Here is a 20006-nt window from a genome sequence, read left to right on the forward strand (position 1 = left end):
AAATCTTTCTTCACAGACTCTTGTAGTTAGACTGCAGGGTTCAAACCTCCCCTCTGCCAGGTCAAGCTACAGGCCCTCGGGAATGTCTTCAGTCCTCTGTGCCTCAGCTCTCTCCACTATAAAATAAGGATAATAGGTCTCCTCTCTCCAGGACTGCTTAAGGATTCTCAGATGCAGTAGATGTTAAGTGCTTACAGGGGTCTAGACACAGTGATAATCTGAGTATTAATGTCTTTATCACTAGTATTTGTCACCAGACAGTCGCTTCTTGGAGCTCACTATGCCGCCTCATCTTCCTAGACTTGACTTTTAGAGCACCCCTCATTGTGAATTGTGTTACCATGTGTCATAGCTGGGCCTTCCCACACATGGATCCCTCTGGCAGGCAGAAGTTGGACCATTTCTGTGTATTCGTCAACCTTAATCAGTGGACACTTGCTCGCCTGGGCCGCAGTGAAGAGCTGGGAAGTCCTGCGAACTGGCTGGTAGTGAATCAGTTATCTGCTCAGTCACAGTGACACCAATTTATTTCACAGAAATATGTAACATCAAACAAAATAGATCTCAAGTAGGGCTAGAACAGCCGTGGGCAAACTACGGCCCTCCGGCCCCATTTGAAATGAATAAAACTACTGAAAAAAAAGACCGTACCCTTTTATGTAATGATGTTTACTTTGAATTTATATTAGTTCACACAAACACTCCATCCATGCTTTTGTTCCGGCCCTCAGGTCCAGTTTAAGAACCCATTGTGGCCGTCGAGTCAAAAAGTTTGCCCACCCCTGGGCTAGAAGATGTTTAAAAGTCCTCTTTTTATCCACATCATTATCTAAATACATGTGACACTTAATCCAAAGAAAGCAGATCCACCAGACACTGAACAATGGAACCACACTGAAAACTCTTGACAGCAATTTTCAAATAAAAGAAACACAAATAGAACCACAGCCAACTCCGACCTATTTATTTAACCTTTCTGATTATAAATATTTTAAAACTTCATGAAATGTTGGTACCAGCCCTAATGTATCATTATTTATTATTCTTAAGTAGCTATATTTATACTTACATGGGTTAATATACGATGATGGCTATATAGGAATATAAATTCAGATCCCAAGTGTCATTAAAGTAAATTAACATCATTCAACCTTTATATTTTCCCTTTTTACAGAAGCTTTCACTGCTTTCTATATTAATCTTACATTTTTCCCAGATTAGGTAATTCAAAATTCATATTTTGATGTGAAGCATCAGGTTTTGAAAAAACATATCTATACTCATATGTGAAGTTACCTACAAATAAGCATATGCTCCCTTACTGTTGTTATTTTCTGTTTCAGGAAAATATTTCAATATATATTCATCATGATTTTATAAAGAGAAAATAAGAACTTAAGGTCCGATTGTCTGTAAATAGACAAAATACTGTGATACCATATGAGTCCCAATTTCTCAGGCTCTAATATTTTCAAACAACACCTTTCCATTAAAACAAATAAAAGTAATAAAAAATGCACAAATGATTGACAGATGGTTTTAACTTGGCACTTGTATATTTGTTTAAGGATTATCTTCAAGCTGGTATATTTACTTTGGTCTTTAATGACTGATATATCCAAGTGGGGAAAGGACGCCACTATGAATAATTGCTTAGTAAGAGAAAAATGCTTGCTCTGTTTTTCTCAGATAACACAGGTGTCAAGATTTTGATGGGATGGTGGGGAAGAGAGTGGCTGTCTGTCTGTCTCTTTCTCATCTGCTGGCCTGCAGGGAACTAAGCCACTGGAGACAGTTCAGCCCTGGAACTCTGACAGAGCTCAGTTAGCTGATTAACCAGAAACAACAGAAACCAAATCTTTCAGCAGAAGCTTGCAGTCTCTGCTGACCCAGCAAAGCTCTGCAGATGACAGTGATAATAAAGCGTAGACATCGCCAATCATAAAACTCTAACCAAGCCCAGGCTTCCAAGATTTGGCAACTTAAGTTAGTGTCATCAATCTGACATTTCTCCTGTTGACAATTTACCTATAGCCCTAAGTGGAACTAAATATAACATCAAGAACTCTTGAGAAACTAAACACTTGAACACTTCTCACTTTTCATCTGTCTCCTCTCTAAGGTTAAGCAGGTAAGAAACTGAATCAGAGAGACTTTCAGCAGAGAAGCCTTCCTACCAGTGGATAATATTGATGGACAAGGAAGATAGTACGCTAAGTGAAATAAGTCAGTCACAGATGGACCAACAATGCATGATTCCTCTTTACAAGGCATCTAAAATAGTCAGAATTAGACAACAGAATGGTGGTTAGAGAGGGATGGGGAAAGAGTAAATGGGGAGTTGTTGTTCAATGGGTATGAATGTATGGTTATAAGAGGTGTAAGTTCCAGAGACATGCTGTACAGCACAGTGTCTGTAGTTGGCAATGAAGTATAGCACACTAAAAAATTTGTGAAGAGGGTAGATCTCATGTTAAATGTTCCTACTATACAAAAAAAAAAAAAAAAAGAAAAAAGAAAAGAAGAGAAAAACCAAAGGGACACAAGGAAACTTTTAGAAAAGATGGATATGTTTATTACCTTGATTGTGTTGATGGTAACGTGATTATACACATATGTCCAAAATCACCAAATTGTATACATTAATTATGTGCAGTTTTTGACTACTCAATAAAGCTGGGCGGGGGGGTGGGGGGTGGGGGACAAAACAAAAGGGAGAAGGCTAAAGTCCATATAATTGCTAATTGTGACCCTGGTGCTTCCTGCTCAAAGTAGGGGACAGTGAAGCTTCCAGGGCAGAGTAGTGGTTATGGTTTACAGAGTCAAAGAAGCAATATTGCCTATGAATATCAGGAAATGGAAAGCATCGACAGTTCAGGAGGTGATAAATGAGGAAAAGTATCAGATGTATAGACAGAAAAATGGAAAACATAATTTTCTTTGGGACCAATTAATATAAGAGCTACTTTGCATAGCCTCAATCAGAAAGATGTCAATGTTGCCAGAAGAAGTGGAATTCTTGCTTAATCAAAGTTAACATTATACTTTATTGTATTAATGAAGCACATTCTGAAATACTTCACAGGAAAATGAAATGAAAACACTTAAGTACAAATACTATCACAAGGCAAGACACAAGGACCTAAGTATTCATGACATATTCCACATGTTTAATTAGGCTCTATTCTTGATTCTCTTCTTTCTGATTTGTTTTTCTGATTAGTAGGAAAGATGCCAAATATTATGAGCTTGTACTTCAGAATTTTGAACCACAATTTGACCTAACATCATTCTATTTCATTTGGTAAACAGGATTGTCAAAAATGACATGAATGAATTAATCATATACGAAAGGGGGAGAGGAAAAAACACAGGAAAAAAACCTTAAATGAGATGTCCATGAGCTCTTCTGGCATTTCATATGGGTCCCAAAGTGTTGAAAGCAGAAGAGTGAATGGATGGAAGATCACACAGACCCTGCCACCATAATTCTTAGACTACTGCCAGAAGAGGAAAGTGCCTCAGTACCTCCAGTATCCATTCTGTATCTGAGCTTCTGCACAGATACGCTGGTATGGAGATCATCAACAGAAGGGAACTGCTACCACATAAACCACTTTTGAGAACTGTTCAGAGGACAGTTCTACTAAAAAAAAAAAAAAAAAAAAAAAAAAAAAAAAAAAAGTGATATAACACCAGTTTTATAACCAAAAACCAAAAATTTCCAAAGAGACTCGTTCCCAATTACACAGCATCCTATCTAATAAAGAGGGAATATGCTAATTGACCCTCACGCAAAGATGGGTGGTGCCCACAGCCAATAATGAGGGAATATGCTAATTAGCTGCCCCGCCCTCAAAGATGGTGGTGCCCACAGCCAATAAGGAGGGAATATGCTAATTGACTGCCCGCCCTCAAAGATGGCGGTGCTCACAGCCACAAGATGGCAGCACCCAGTCCCCTCAACCCCCCCCAGGGTGGCAGGCATGTGGCAAGGCCTGGGGGCAGGCCCGGCCTTGCCACATGCCTGCCTCCAGTCCCCAAATCCCCTCAGCCCCCAGCCGCCCAGGGCTCGCCTGAGGCTCAGGCAAGCCTCAGATGGTGGCTACCCAGCTGCCCAGGGCCTCCTGAGGCTCAGATAACCAGGGCCAGCCAAGGCTTGTGCTGTCAGCAGTGGCAGCAGCAGAGGTGTGATGGGGCATCGCCTTCCCCTGATCGCCGGATTGTCTCCCGCCCCTGAGGGCTCCTGGACTGTGAGAGGGGGCAGGCTGGGCTGAGGGACCCCCCCTCCAGTGCATGAATTTTCATGCACCGGGCCTCTAGTATTATTATAGAACAAACCCTACAATTAAATGCCCCCTAGTAGATTTTACCATCGTGTTATTATGCCATAAGTGCTATCTTTAAATTTTGATTGCTTACACAGCAGATGTCCTTTTTTATTTTTTATTTTCTTTTAAAATTTTATTTATTATTATAGTTGACATACCACATTGTATTAGTTCTAGGTGTACAATATAGTAATTAGACATTTATACACCTTACCATGTGATCTCCCCAATAAAACTAGTACCCATCTGACACCAAACATAGTTATTACAATATTATTGAGTATGTTCCCCAAATATAACGCAGATTTTCTTAAATAAGAGTTTCTTGTATTCTCAGTCTTATACTAAAATATCCACCTATATCTTATCACATGTACTATACCTCCCTACAAAATTATTTTGCTAGTTTAAGACAAAGTTGATAGGTTAATTTATTTTTCTATTTCTCACCTGAAGGAGTTTTACATATAAACAATGATAATATATAACTTTTAGCTGGAAGGGAAACAGAAAACACTAATAACAAGTTGATGTTGTAGAGTGGTTGGTATAAATTATTTTTGACAGTAGTTATTTAAGATGAAAATAGTCCTTCATCTCGAAACATCAGTCATCAACAAAATTAGCTTTGATTTCAAAAAGTTTAATCAAATGTATTATTGTATTCCTTCTCCTACTTTGGATTAATATTCCCAAGTCTCTAATATGCCAGCCTTTACAATGGTTAACATAAGCTATTTTTTATATGCTACAAAATCTATATCAATCTAATTTTCATCCCAGAGAAATATGGGTAAGTGAAGGCCAGTTAGGACCAAATACTATTGCTGTAATCTTTCAAATAATATATTCATTTTAAAGCTAAACAAACAAACAAAAACCTATCTAAAAATGGATTCTACATTAATTGCATTTAATCAACAAATGAGCAAACCCATGCTAAGCCATAGTACAAACAACCCAAGGATAGGCTTACACCTTGACAAGTTAATAATACTCTCTGGAATAAAATGTCCAAGGAGGAAGCTGACTTATAACTAAACATGTACGATGTTGAGAAATCACATCATGAAAGAAACTAAAGAAAAGTTTTATTTTTGCAAGTGTATGTATGATTGGACCCCTACCAATGTGGAGGCCAACTAAAACATGATCTGTGGTACAATTCTAATTAGTGTGTCGGAACTCTGTTTTGATATAATTCTTGTATGTGATTACAGGCTGCAAGATACCACACACAAAATGAATAATGCTCTGAGATTTCCTATTATTGTTCATTATGCCTCAGTAACTTAAAAAGCTAAGCCAGTTCTTTTCTATACAAAGTAGCGTAAAGGTAGGACAGATATACAGGTTTGGGAATATAGTCATAGGCTTAGAATACTTTGTGTGTTTAAGTTGCTTCATAGAAGATTTTCAGTAATAGCTGTCATTTAGTGGGTGACTAACAGTTTTAATCTGCATTTGAAATAATTATCACTGAAACAGCTATTATTATTTCAGTTTGCCAGTGAAGTAGTTGTGGCTTAACAGAGTCCACAAAATGGGTATAAGATTGAACTAGTTAGGGGAAGGATATATGGCCAGTGTGTTAAATGCTAAGCAATTTTGTTCAATCTGTGTTGATTTCCTTTTAGATTCTGCTCATGTAACTATCCTGCTACAAATTAATCTCTCAACTACTCCCCTTTCTTGGTAAGGCTGTGATTACTAACCAGAGGAGAATACATTCCTACCAGCAGGAAGTGAGCTATTGGCTCAAATAACCACCTTCTTAGGGGAAGGGCATAACCCTTTTTGCAAATTTCTATGTTGCTTACTGTTGAATCCATTATTACTTTATGGAAATTGGTCAAGTATCTTTGCAAATACTTAACTATAAAAATCATAGTGATCTTTATAATAATAAAAAAACAACAAAACTTGTTAACCTGAATATCCAACAACTAGGAATGTTAAACTATGTTTTCACATAACAGAACACTATTAAGCTTTTAAAAAACACATTTTATGTTACTATTTGGCATAGCAACTGTTTATAACCTTTTCACTGAGATCCCATATTTTAACAGTCTAACCCTCCTCCAATATATATTTGAACTGAAAGAGATCTAGATTTAAACACCAATTGTTAACAGTGAGCGATAAACTCTAGCCAGTGGGATTGTGAATGCTGTCTTCTTTCCTCTTGCTTATCTGCATTTTCTAACTTCTCTACAAGAAATATAAATCACTCTTCGAGTTACAAAATAAACCCAAAAAGTTTTTAGAAAAATTCATTGTGCCCCCTCTGCCTTCTTCTCTTGACTGTCTTTATTTCTATGGCACCACTGTAGGTTTACACATATTTATCTTTGAATCTATCCCAAAGGACAGAAGTTTTAAAACATCCAAAAAAATAAATGATGTCTTTTGAAGCCCTTAATTTGCACATCCAGTGGAAATCCCTGCTGTGGTGTTTTCCTTTCGCTCCATCTCCTGCCCAGGGACATAAAGCCATAAATCATGTCTGCCAATGTGGCCACACTGGGGGCTGTGAGCATTCCCTGTGTTTGCAGGGAAGTGTGGGGAGGCCATCCACCAGCTTCCTCAGAAGGAGGACCCTGATGATTCTTTCATGACTCTTTTCCTGATAATATGCACTAACTTTACACATTTTTGGAAGTTCTAAACAGGTCAACATTCCTTCCCACCTTTCCCACTGAATCTGAGCCTACAAAATGTATCTGTTTTGAAAAATAAATAAATAAAAGCTTCAAAGAAAAAGTAAAAATAAGAAAATATGAAAGACAATAGTTTTAAGAAAAGGAAATAGGGAAGAGAGAACAGAGTTCCTTCTTGAATATATCGAAAGTGATTTACACATTTTCTACATCAGTGGTTCTCAACCTTGGCTGCACATTAGAATCACGTGGGAATCTTTTTTAAATCCTGATTTCTGGGCCTCATCCTCCAGAAATTCTGTTTCTTTGTTATGGGGTGGGGCCACAAGATTAGTAACAAAGAAACAGAATTTCCCGAGGATGAGGCCCAGAAATCAGGATTTTAAAAAGATTCCCAGGTGATTCTAATGTGCAGCCAAGGTTGAGAACCACTGTTCTACATGATTCTTATCCCTTTGAGAATGACATCCTGCAAGACTCTATGCTAATGAGGTTTATACAAATTCTACAGTTAAAAAAGAAGGTTAAAAGCAAAAGCTTTTGTTAGAAGCTGCAAGTATTAACAGTAATAGACATGTGACTATGACTTAGTTGATGTAGTCACCTATGTGATTTAAGAGCCCTGATATTCAGATTCAGGATAAAATGCTAGCACGTCCATCCCTAGCTGGAGCCTTGGGCAAGATGATGTAATATTTTTGAGGCCTTTATTTCCTCATTTATAAAAACAAAGACAATATTTACCAAGGATCAACACATTAAGGACTGCAATTCCTGACCTCAATATAACTTGCTTATATGACCTTGTCTTTCTAAAAGTCCCTAAAACCATGCCTACTATACTATCAACAGGCTCTGGTAACTCAGAGGAGAGTGGCACAGTCTGTTGACCAAGACAGTAAACTCAAGACCAGTGGGGAAGACCAGAGAAGTGAGGAGATGCATAGACAGGAGGACTGTGACTAACTCAATTTATACGTTTTGAATTTAAGGTCCACAAAGAATGCCAGTGTGAAAAAGGGGCAGACGTAGATGGATCTATAGATCTGCAGGCGCAAGAAAAGGGTCATGCTGGACTGGGGAAGTCATCCATTTTCAACCCCAACTAATCATGAGAATGAAGAGGGGAGTTTCTAAAATTCCTAGAGTTCTGCATTAATTGTTCTAGGACAGGGCTTGGGAACCAGAATCTTTCCTGTTTGTTTTCTTTCAACAAAGATTTCATTCAGATGAGTAAAACTTTCATTAACATTCCATTTCATTCAACAACCTTTTCATCTAAATGGATAAACTCTTTTATTCATTTGTTTACATTTTTAAGATAAAGTTCACATACCATTAACCCTTGTAAAGCATAATAATTCAATGGCACTTAGTATATCACCATGTTGTGCAACCATCACCTCTATCTAGTTCCAAAACATTTTCATCATTCTTACAAGGAAATCCTATAACCATTAAGCAGTTGCTCCCTATTCCTCTTCACCCCTGGCAACTACCAATCTGCTTTCTTCCTGTATATATTTGCTTATTCTGAATATTTCATATGAATGTAATCAAACTATATTGGTCTTTTTGTGAGTGGTTTCTTGCACTAGATATCTTTTTGAGGTTCATCCATGTTGTAGCATGTAGCAGTGCTTCATTCATTTTTTATGGCTGAATAATATTCCATCGTATAAACATACTATATCTTACTTATCCATTCATCTACTAATGGACAGTTGGGTTGTTTCTTCCTTTTGAATACTGTGAATAGTACTGTTATAAACATCCAAGTATTTGTTTGATTACCTGTTTGTAATGCTTGGTTGTATACCTAGGAGTGGAATTACTGGGTCATAAAGTAATTCTATGCTTAACCTTTTGTGGAGAAAAATTGTATAAAGTTCTCTAGATGATCCAATATGAATCTGGTGTTTAGAATCACTAGTGTAGAAGATGGATGAAGTCATAAAAATAAGTAGATATACTAGAGAGAAGATAGGAAGAGAAAATATTGCAGGGTTAAAAGCAAAACCTTTTGAAAAACAACATGACTAAGGAGATGTGCCACAGGAATATAGGAGAATCCAAGGGGGAACCATCATACCAAATGCTGAGGAGGAATCAAGAAAGAAATTGGGAGTCTGCTACATATGGAAAGATGGAAGTTATTGGAGACTTGGGTCTGCTAGCTTCACTGAGGGCCTGACTCAAGGAATTTGGGGCATACATGAGAAGCAAAGAAGCAAGTATGATATTATACTACTAGAGGCCCGGTGCACAAATTCGTGCACCAGTGGGGTCCCTCGACCTGGCCTGTGGGATTGGGCTGAAACCAGGTCTCTGACATCCCCCAAGGGGTCCCGGATTGTGAGAGGGGCCAGGCCCGGACAAGGGACCCCACTGGTGCACAATCGGGGCCAGAGAGGGACGCAGGAGGTTGACCAGTTGGGAAGGACTGCAGGAGGGCTCCAGGGTGTGTCCGGCCCATCTCACTCTGTCCTGATCAGCAGGACCCCAGCAGCAAGCTCACCTACCAGTCAGAGCAGAGTGTCTCCCTTATGGTGATCAGTGCATGTCATAGGGAGCAGTTGAGCAGCCTTAGCATATCATTAGCATATTACGCTTTAATTGGTTGAAATGCCAGCCGGATGACTGGACACTTAGCATATTAGGCTTTTATACTATACTATACTATACTATACTATACTATACTATACTATACTATACTATACTATACTTACTATACTATACTCTTCTTCATTATTTGCTATTAAAAGCCAAAGACCATGTCTCATCTCTGTTCTCCCATGACACCTAGGAATGTACAATGCAAATATCAAGCCCACAGTAAAAAATTTTATTGGACTAACTTGTTTATACCTTGTCAAACAATGTGCCAACATCCCAGCCAGAAAGAGCAATCAATGGCAGTAGAGTACTGACTGGGAACTATTCTGCTGACCACACTATGATCTTTCCAGGATTCTAACTGCATGGAAAATATTTGGGCATAACAATGTATAATTAGCAAAATTATTTCACTCTAATCTCAGGAAAATATTTAACAAATTCGTACATTTTCCTCTTTTTGCTGCCTAAAATACTGTTTCAGGTTAAAAGTATTTATCCATGTTACACATTCACCAGTCTCTGAATCACTATTGACAGGAGACAATGCTTCATGATTTCACTGAAAAATTATTTTTGAAGTAAATTATTTTCTTTTATGATTAGAGAAAAGAGTAACTTTTATAACTATTATATTTTAAAGATGAAAAGTGAGAGTTAAGGTCAACTTTATGTTTGAAGTGACTTTTAAATTTAACTTAAGTTAAATTCTCAAGAAATAGCAAGCACATCTGAAGCATACAAATGCTTTAAAAAAAAAAGTTTGTATTAATTTTTCTCAATCTTAAGTGTGAGAGCAGCCAAGAAATGTCTCCTGGAGCAGTGAAGTGCGCTCTCCTGGATTCCTTCTCTCAATTAGTGCTTCTATTTTGTAGACAGTAACAGTATTTAATTTGAAATTTCCTCTTTCTGTGCCAATTCCAGTTTGAACCCCTTCCTGTGAAGGCTTTAAGTGTATAGCTTTATGTGACACACAAAACATTCAAAGCAGCCAAAGTAAGACGGGGGAAAAGATGTTTTTCTTTAGTATCAAGCACCTGGCAAGAAAAGCACATGTCGAGCCTGGAAGGCATTCTCAGCTCTCCCCTGAGAGTCCAAACGGACTTGTTTTGATTTCCCTTTGAAAAACCATGAGGTTAAAGCACATTTGCTTTGATTTACAGTTTACCCGACTTTTCTGTGTTGTTTCTTGTTGTTTCTGCTGCAGTTGCTTATTTCTGCTCACCAACAAGTCAGAGAGAGGCCCCTGACCAACATGGCGGTTGGCAGGGAGAGTGACTCTCTCCATGAGTCCTCGCTCTACATGGGGCAGGAACAACCTCCAGTGCTGAGGCTTCACAGAAATCAGGTACCACCTACACAGCAACTTCCCAGCATAGACATAAACAGGAAATTATGATAAAAAAAAAGTACCTCCCCAACACTCTTCCTACTCTTCCTGCCATTTGCATGTCCCTGATCTAACCTGCCTGAATGGAGGCATGGAAGAAAGCCCAGGCAGTTGCTCATACAAGAGAGCTTGTTAGATATGACACCAAAACACAAGAGATAAAAGAAAAAATGATTAAATGGATTTCAAAATTAAAATATTTTTTGCTGCAAACAATATAATTAATAAAGTGAAAACACAACCTACAGAATGGGAGAAAATATGGGATGCTCAAAAAAATGTATAAACACACTTTGAATAATTATAAAGGCCATGCTTATTAAAATGTACTTCATATTCAAAATCGAGCTATCAGCTGTTAAAGTGTGTATACATTTTTTGGAGACACCCTGTATTTACAAATCATATATATAATTAGATACTTGTATCCAGAGTATATAAGGAACTCCTACAACTCCAAAATTAAAAAATAATGTGATGTTTTTAAATGTGCAAAGGACTTGAATAAACAGTTCTCCAAAGAAGACATGCAAATGGCTAATAAGCCCATGAAAAGATGCTCAACATCATTAACGATCAGAGAAATGCAAGTCAAAACCACAGTGAGCTACCATTTCACACCCACTGGGATAACCAGTTAAAAAGATGGATAATAATAAGTGTTTTCATGGATGTAGAGAAACTGGAACACTCACAAATAGCTGGTGGGAACATAAAAGGGTGTAGCCACTTTGGGAACCAATATAACATTCCCTCAAATGGTTAAACAGAGAGTTACAACTGATTCAGCACTTCCTCTCCTAGGTATATACCCAAGAGGAATGAAAACATATGCCCACACAAAGACCTATACATGAATCTTCATAGCAATCTATATATATAAAAGGCTAATATGCAAAGTGTGCCCTCGGAAGTTCGACCAGGAGACCGGGAGTTCGATCACTGGCTATGACGTGTGCTGACCACCAGGAGTCAGTGCGGAATGAAGGAAGGCCCCAGCCAGCAGCTGGGGAAGGAAGGCCCTGGTAGGCAGCCAGAAGGCCCCAATCGGCCCTGATCACCTGCCAGGCTTAGGGACCCTACCTGTGCATGAATTTCATGCACTGAGCCTCTAGTATTATTTATAATAGTCAAAAGTATAAACAATCTAAATGCTAAATCAAAATGGATAAATAACATGTGATATATACATACGATGGAATATTATTCAGCATAAAAAGGAATGAAGTACTGATACGTCTCACAACCTGAATGAACCTTGAAAACATTATGGTAAGGTGACAGAAGATGATTTGACTTTGTGTGGTGGGTACACAGTACAACATAGGAACCCACACCTGCCACCTATTTGATGATATTAAACAATATCACCCCATAAATTTAATTAAAAAATGACAGATTTTATGTTTCATATATTTTACTACAATAAAAAAAAAAACAGACCACATCTTATGTGACTGCATTTATACAAAGTCCCAATTAAGCAAATCTATGGAGATAAGAAAGCAGATTAGTGGTTGTTTAGTAGTTGGGGAAGGGGAGTTTGAAGGGTGGAGGAGTATGAAGATTGACTGATAATGGATGAGGGTTTCTTTTTGGGGTGATTAAAATATCCTAAAATTGGTTGTAGTGATGGTTACAAAACTCTGAATATACTAAAGCTACTGAACTATATACTTTGGGGGAGTTGTGTGGTATGTGAATTATCTCTTATATAAAAGGCCCGTGGCCATCATACTGTCATGACCAAATGAGCAGCAGCTCTTGCAGAAGGTGGGGTGGGGCCCGAGCTACTAGAGGTGGAGAGCTACGAGCAGAGGAGGGCTACGAGTGGCGGAGGGTGGGGCAGTGAGCTACAAGCAGCAATGGGCCAGGCCAGCTGAGGCAAGCAGAAGCAAGTGGGCCTCTAGTATCTCAATAAGTTGTTTAAAAATAGGGAGGGAGGCCATCATAAAACCAGGAGCCTAGTATTTCATTTCCAGACGCTCTGGTCATCCTCACTACCCCAAGTCTCTCAGAGCTGCACAAGTTTCCTCACTCAAAGCACAGAATTCTTGTTTGTTGTTTCAAACACATTTGAATTTGTTCCTTGCCCTTGAACATCCTGCAACCACCACTCAAGAGCAGAATTCCTTCCCCCCAGAGACACACCCCCCCAGCCCCCCAACCACTTCAGTTCTCCTCGCCTTTGGGGAGTATGTTCCAACTAAGGAAAGGGCTCAAGATGGCAGAATAAAATGATAGAGAACTGTCATTATGTTAAGACAGACAATTCCGGGTTCTAGGTGAGGGATGTATTTGTGGGGAAATGAGAACAGATTCTTTGGTCACATGCAGGAACCTGGGTGGGGTTGGGAGCAGTGAGGAGGCCTGGGAGCAATCACTGTCCTGAAGCCAGGCAGTGGGCTTGCCCTCTGACTCACTGGGCATCCTAAGCAGGCAGTGTGGTGAGAAGTATGGGTAGAGAGAAGAGGCATGGTAGATGATGTCACCAGGGCCTTCTAAGGCAGATATAGCAAGAGCCATTTTGTCATGACAACTGGTTACTCTAAGGTGACCTGGTCGAAACCCAAAACAAGGCATTCTTAAAGGGTTGATGTAGCGAGAAAGTTAAGAGCATTATGCTAAGTGAAGTAAGCCAGTCAATGAAGGAAAAATACCACATGATCTCACTCATTCATGGATAATAGAGACCATTATAAACTTTTGAACAGTAATAGATACAGAGGCAGAGCTGCCTCAAACAGATTGTCAAACTGCAACGGGAAGGCCGGGGAAAGTTGGGGGGCAGGAGGGAGGGGTATAAGAGATCAACCGAAGGACTTGTATGCATGCATATATGCATAACCAATGGACATGGGATGCTGGGGGATGGGGGAGGCCAGGGGATAGTCAAGGGCAGGGAAAAAAAAAAAACATATGTAATACCCTTTGTAATACTTTAAGCAATTAAAATAAATAAATAAATAAATAAATAAATAAATAAATAAATAAAATAAAAGCATTCTGATAACTGGCTTCTGAGAAAATATCATAGAAAATAATGTTTTAAAAAGTGTAAAAGTGTATAGCCCCAACATATAAGCAGGCACTAATGAGATTACTAATTCAATGATATGCACAGAGCATTACACCCCATACCTGGTACTGTCTAAACACACTGCTCTCAGGAGTCAGGACCTTCCTCTCTCCTTTCAGGCTGTTTACTGAACTTCTGGGTGGTGCACTCAGCTGTCAAAGAGTTTTCTTTAAAATTCTGTCTGATTTTCAAATTTTTATCAGATCTGTATCTCGTATAACCAGTAGCCAGTGGGATGTAACAACTCCCACCCTAAAAACCTTCTCAGACTTCATAAAAAGCCACAAAGCCTTCTCGCTGGACTGTAACACAAAAATTAGCACAGCAAGGACCCAATCAATGCTCCTTGTTGACCAAAAAGAAATGCCCACTGGAAATCAGCAAAGAGGCACCAAAATCCCACAGGTCTTGGAAGCTGAGCTCAGCCATCCAGAACCAAGGAACCAAGTAGGTAGTAGGACCTGTCTAACTTCCCACACCAGCTTGAGGCAGAAATTTTTCCAGTTTACCCCTCAGTGTGACTATGACTAGAGTCTCTGGGTCTTCTTTTATCTTCTCAGAAGACTATAAACAAAACAAAAATAATAACCACTGTCTTCCACAAAATCTGTAAATGGACAGTTAAATTCATATTTTGGTTTTGCCTTTTTTATGAGTCTGTACTGCTAGAATTCCCATGCACTGATCTGTTTTCTATAGATACAAGACACGGACAGGTCAGAATATGAACCTCCTGCAGCTGGCGCAGGCCTACCTGCAGCATATGACAGCTTTGCAAGAGAGCGCCAAATCTAGGAAACTCCTCCTGACTTCAAAGGAGAGCGCGTACTTGAGGGTGTGGCCATCGATGATGAGGGCTATGTCGTTCTCCTTGCCCAAAGAATTTCCAAGGTCCGTGCAGTGCTGAGTAATGGCTGCCCTTGTTGCCTGAAACAATAGTTGGGACAGGTGGGGGGAGGGGGGGAGGGGGGGAAGAGGTCACATTTTTATGTGGTTAATATATCAAACCCAAAACAGAAATCAAAAGTTCCTGGAAAAGAGAACATACCCATTCCAATGTAAAATACATATAATATATATAATGTAAACAAAGTTCAATCTGGTATATTTATATATCAAAACTAGAGGCCCGATGCACGAAATTCATGCAAAGGTAGGGTCCCTAGGCCTGGCTGGAAATCAGAGCTGATCTGTGGGGTGACCAGTGAGACAATCAGGGGGTCCTGCTGGCACCCACCTTGGCCAGCCTGGTGCCACCCACTCACCAGCCCTGCCCACTGCTGCCGCCCACTCGCCGGCTGGCCCCAATCCCTGGTGCCACCGTGGGTTGCCTCCCTCTGACTGGCCTGGGCCCTGTGGGCTGGGGGCAGCTCCTGTATTGAGAGTCTGCCCCTGGTGGTCAGTGCACATCATAGTAACTAGACATTCCACCAGTAGTTCCACCGTTTGATCAGTTTGCATATTAGGCTTTATTATATAAGACTAGAGGCCCAGTACACAGAATTTGTGCATGAGGGGGGTCCCTCAGCCCAGCCTGCACTTTCTCCAATCTGAGACCCCCAGGATGAGGCCTAAACCGGCAGTCAGACATCCCTCTCACAATCGGGACCACTAGCTCCTAATGGCTCACCTACCTGTCTGCCTGATTGCCCCTAACTGCCCCCCGCCGACCTAGTAGCCCCCAACTGCCCCCCCCCCACCATCCTGGTCACCCCCAACTACTCCCCCTGCTGGCCTGGTTGCCCCCAACTGCCCCTTCCTGCTGGCCTGGTTGCCCCTTACTGCCCCACTTGCCGGCCTGGTTGCCCCATGCAGTCTGCTGTTCAGTCGTTTAGTCATCCCTCACTAACCCCCCTGCCGGCCTGGTTGCCCCATGCAGTCTGCTGTTCAGTCGTTTAGTCGTCCCTCACTAACCCCCCTGCCGGCCTGGTCGCACCATGCAGCCTGCTGTTCAGTTGTTTGGTCATCCATAACTAACCTCCCTGCTGGCCTTGTCGCCCTATGCAGACTGCTGTTTGGTCATACGGTTACTGTGATGGTGTCCTGGACAATTTGTATATTCCTCTATTATTAGTATGCATTTCATTGGACTGCTTTATAGGTCTGTTACATTAGTAAAAACATCTCCATAGTGATATTTGCATTTGATATTTACAATAAACCATCCTCGCTGCAGCCTATTGCAGATATAGAGCATCCAAATTCTTCTCCTTTGGAACTTTAATTGCTAAAGTCCTTACAACTATCTTTCTCTCCTCTCCTTTATACTACATACATATTCTTCTTGGTGCCCCATAGAAGCTCCATATAAACAAACTAGAGGCCCAGTGCACAAAACTCATGCATGGGGTGGGAAGGTTCCCTCAGCCCAGCCTGCAGCCTCTCCAATCCGGGACCCCTCGGGGGATGTCCGACTGCCAGTTTAGGCCCAATCCCTGCCTGCCTGCCTGCCTGATCATCCCTAACCACCTCTGCCAGCCTGCCTGATTGCCCCTAAATGCTCCGCTGCTGGCCTAATCACCCCTAACTGCTCCCCTGCCGACCTGATAGCCCTTAACCACCTCTGCCTTGGTCCCCACACCCAGGACCCAGGCTTCCCTTTTCTGACCAGCCACAGGCACCGGGGACCCATTCTTCTCTCTCTCTGGCCAGCCACAAGCACCTGGGACGTGGGCCAGGTTCGCCTGGGCCAGCCGCAGGCACCCGGAACTGGGGGCGGATTCGCCCAGGTTGGCTGCAGCCGCAGGCACCCGGGACATTGGGTGGCTTCGCCCAGGCTCAGCTTTGTCAGGAAGGATGTCCTGAAAGTTGTCCAGAAGACATCCAGTCTAATTAGCAAATTATCCCGTTATTAATATAGATATGTTTTTTTGGGGAAATATATGTTGCTGATTTATTTATTTATTTTTAATTCTTTATTGCTAAAACTATTACATATGTCTCTTTTTTCCCCCATTGACCTCTCTCCAGCTACTCCTACCCCCACGCACATGCCCTCACCCCTCCTCCCCCAGTGTCTGTGACTATTGGTTATGCTTATATGCATGCATACAAATCCTTTGCTCAATCTCCCCTTCCTCCAACCCTTTCCTTTGAAGTTTTGACTGTTCAATGCTTCTCTGTCTCTGGATCTATTTTTGTTCATCATTTTATGTTGTTTATTAAATTGCACAAATGAGTGAGATCATGTGATATTTATCTTTCTCCGACTGGCTTATTTCACTTAGCATAATGCTCTCCAGGACCATCCATGCTGTAGCGAATGGTAAGAGTTTGTTCTTTTTCACAGCAGCATAGTATTCCATTGTGTAGATGTACCACAGTTTTCTAATTCACTCATGTGCTGATGGGCACTTAGTATGTTCCCAAATCTTAGCTATGGCAAATTGTGCTGCTATGAACATAGGGGTGCATGTATCCTTTCTGAATGGTGTTTCAGGTTTCTTTGAATATATTTCTAAAAGTGAGATTACTGGATCAAATGGGAGTTCCATTTTTAATTTTTTGAGGAAACTCCATACTGTCTTCCACAGTGGCTGCACCAGTCTGCATTCCCACCAGCAGTGCATGAGAGTTCCTTTTTCTCCACATCCTCGCCAGCACTTTTGTTCGTTGATGATAGCCATTCTGACAGATATGAAATGCTACCTCATTGTCATTTTGATTTGCATCTCTCAGATGATTAGTGACTTTGAGCATGTTTTCATGTATCTCTTAGCCTTCTAGATGTCCTTTTTCAAAAACTGTATACCAGTATTTAGGTCCTTTGCCAATTTTTTATGGTATTGCTTATCTTCCTTTTCTTAAGATGTATGAGCTCCCTATAAATTTTAGAGATTAGACGCTTATCCTATCTAATAATAGACAAACATGGTAATTAACCATACCTCTGCCATGCTTCCCATTGGCTAATCAGGGTGATATGCAAATTAACTGCCAACCAAGATGGCGGCCGTCAGCCAGGCAGCTGAAGCGAACAGGAGGCTTGCTTGTTCCAGTGATGAAGGAAGCCAAGGTTCCCCGCCTGCCGTGGCTGGGCTCTGAGCTGCCCTCTAAGCAACAATGTTGCAATTATAGAAGCTAAACAAACCCCAGATACCTGCTTTCAGCCAGCCAGCCTCGGAGCTGGAGTCGCAACAAAGTTTCAATTACAGAAGGTAAATAAATCCCAGAATTAAAAAAAAAAGAAAAAAAGGAGAGACTGGGAGCTTCAGTTGCAGGCTTAGCCCACCTGAAAACAGCCCTCAGCCCCTCATCCAGGCTGGCCAGGCACCCCAGTGGGGACCCCCACCCTGAAGGGGGTGCAGGCAGCCTGAAAACAGCCATCAGCCTCTCATACAGGCTGGCCAGGCACCCCAGTGGGGACCCCCACCCTGAAGGGGGTGCGGGAAGCCTGAAAACAGCCATCAGCCCCTCACCCAGGCTGGCCAGATACCCAAGTGGGACCCCCACCCTGATCCAGGAGACCATTCAGGGCAAACCAGCTGGCCCCCACCCGTGCACCAGGCCTCTATCCTATATAGTAAAAGGGTAATATGCAAACTGACCCTAACAGCAGAAAGGCTGGGAATGACTGGTCACTACGACACACAATGACCACCAGAGGGTAGACGCTCAATGCAGGAGCTGCTCTCTGGTGCTCAGTAAGCTCCCACATGGAGGAGCTCTGCTCAGCCTCAAGTCAGGCTGATGGCTGCCAGTACAGCAGTGGTGGTGGGAGCCTCTCCTGCCTCCTCAGCAGCGCTAAGGATGTCCGACTGCAGCTTAGATCTGCTCCCCGCTGGCAAGTGGACATCCCCTGATGGCTGCCAGGCTGCCAGAGAGATGTCTGATTGCCAGCTTAGGCCCAATCCCCTGGGGAGCAGGCCTCATCCAGAAGATTGTCATCCCCAGAGGGATCCCAGATGGCGAGAGGGCCCAGGCCGGGCTGAGGGACCTTCTCCCCCAACCCCGAGTGCACACATTTTTGTGCACTGGGCCTCTAGTCTATATATAAAAGCCTAAGCGACTGTTATGACCCAATGACCGAACGACCAGTCAAACAGTTGCTATGACATGCATTGACCACTGGGCAGAGACGCTCAACACAAGAGCTGCCCCCTGGTGGTCAGTGTGCTCCCACAGCCAACCTCCCACAGCAAGCTAACATAGCACAATCCCCCCACACCCCTGTCTGCCAGCCCCAATCAGCCCCTCCCCCTCAGCCATCCGGCTCCAATCGTCCCTATAGGAACTGAATGAAACGGCCCCAATTGGCACCAATCACCAGGCAGGCGAGGGACCCCACCTATGCACAAATGTGTACACCAGGCCTCTAGTATATATATAAAAGCCTAAGTGACCATTACAACTGGTCAACCAGTCGCTATGATGACACACTGACCACCTGGGGCAGACACTCAATGCAGGAGCTGCCCCCTGGTGGTCAGTGCATTCCCACAGCCAACCTCCCATGGCCAGCCAACCTCCCATCATCCCTCCCCGCAGCCAGCGGGCCCTGATCAGTCCCAATTACTGACCAGGACGAGGGACCCCACCCATGCATGAGTTCGTGTACCAGGCCTCTAGTCAGATATAACATTGGCAAATATGTTCTCACATGCAGTGGGCTTTCTTGTAGTTTTGTTGATGGTTTCTTTTGCTGTACAGAAGCTTTTTATTTTGATGCACTCCCGTTTGTTTATTTTCTCCTTAGTTTTCATTGCCATAGGAGCTATATCAGTAAAGACATTGCTATGACATATGTCTGCTATTTTGCTGCCTACGGGTTCTTCTAAGATTTTTATGGTTTCCCATCTTATGTTTAAGTCCTTTATTCATTTTGAGTTTATTTTTGTGTATGGTGCAAGTTGGTGGTCTAGTTTCACTTTTTTGCATGTACCTGTACAATTTTCCGAACACCATTTATTGAAGAGACTGTCTTGACT

The 20006-nt window shown here is 41.8% G+C and overlaps 1 protein-coding gene across 1 annotated transcript in view; it reads right to left on the minus strand.

Annotated features, from left to right (window-relative positions):
• The window catches only part of ATP8A2 (ATPase phospholipid transporting 8A2), a 701182-nt gene that overhangs the window by 329135 nt on the left and 352041 nt on the right, over positions 1 to 20006 (minus strand). The window contains exon 25 of the mRNA XM_036300527.1: positions 14834 to 15006. Coding sequence (XP_036156420.1) covers positions 14834 to 15006 — 173 coding nt within the window. The remainder of the gene's footprint in view (positions 1 to 14833; positions 15007 to 20006) is intronic.

The sequence above is a fragment of the Myotis myotis genome, unplaced genomic scaffold (genome assembly GCF_014108235.1).
Source record: "Myotis myotis isolate mMyoMyo1 unplaced genomic scaffold, mMyoMyo1.p scaffold_m19_p_3, whole genome shotgun sequence".
Lineage (NCBI taxonomy): Eukaryota > Metazoa > Chordata > Mammalia > Chiroptera > Vespertilionidae > Myotis > Myotis myotis.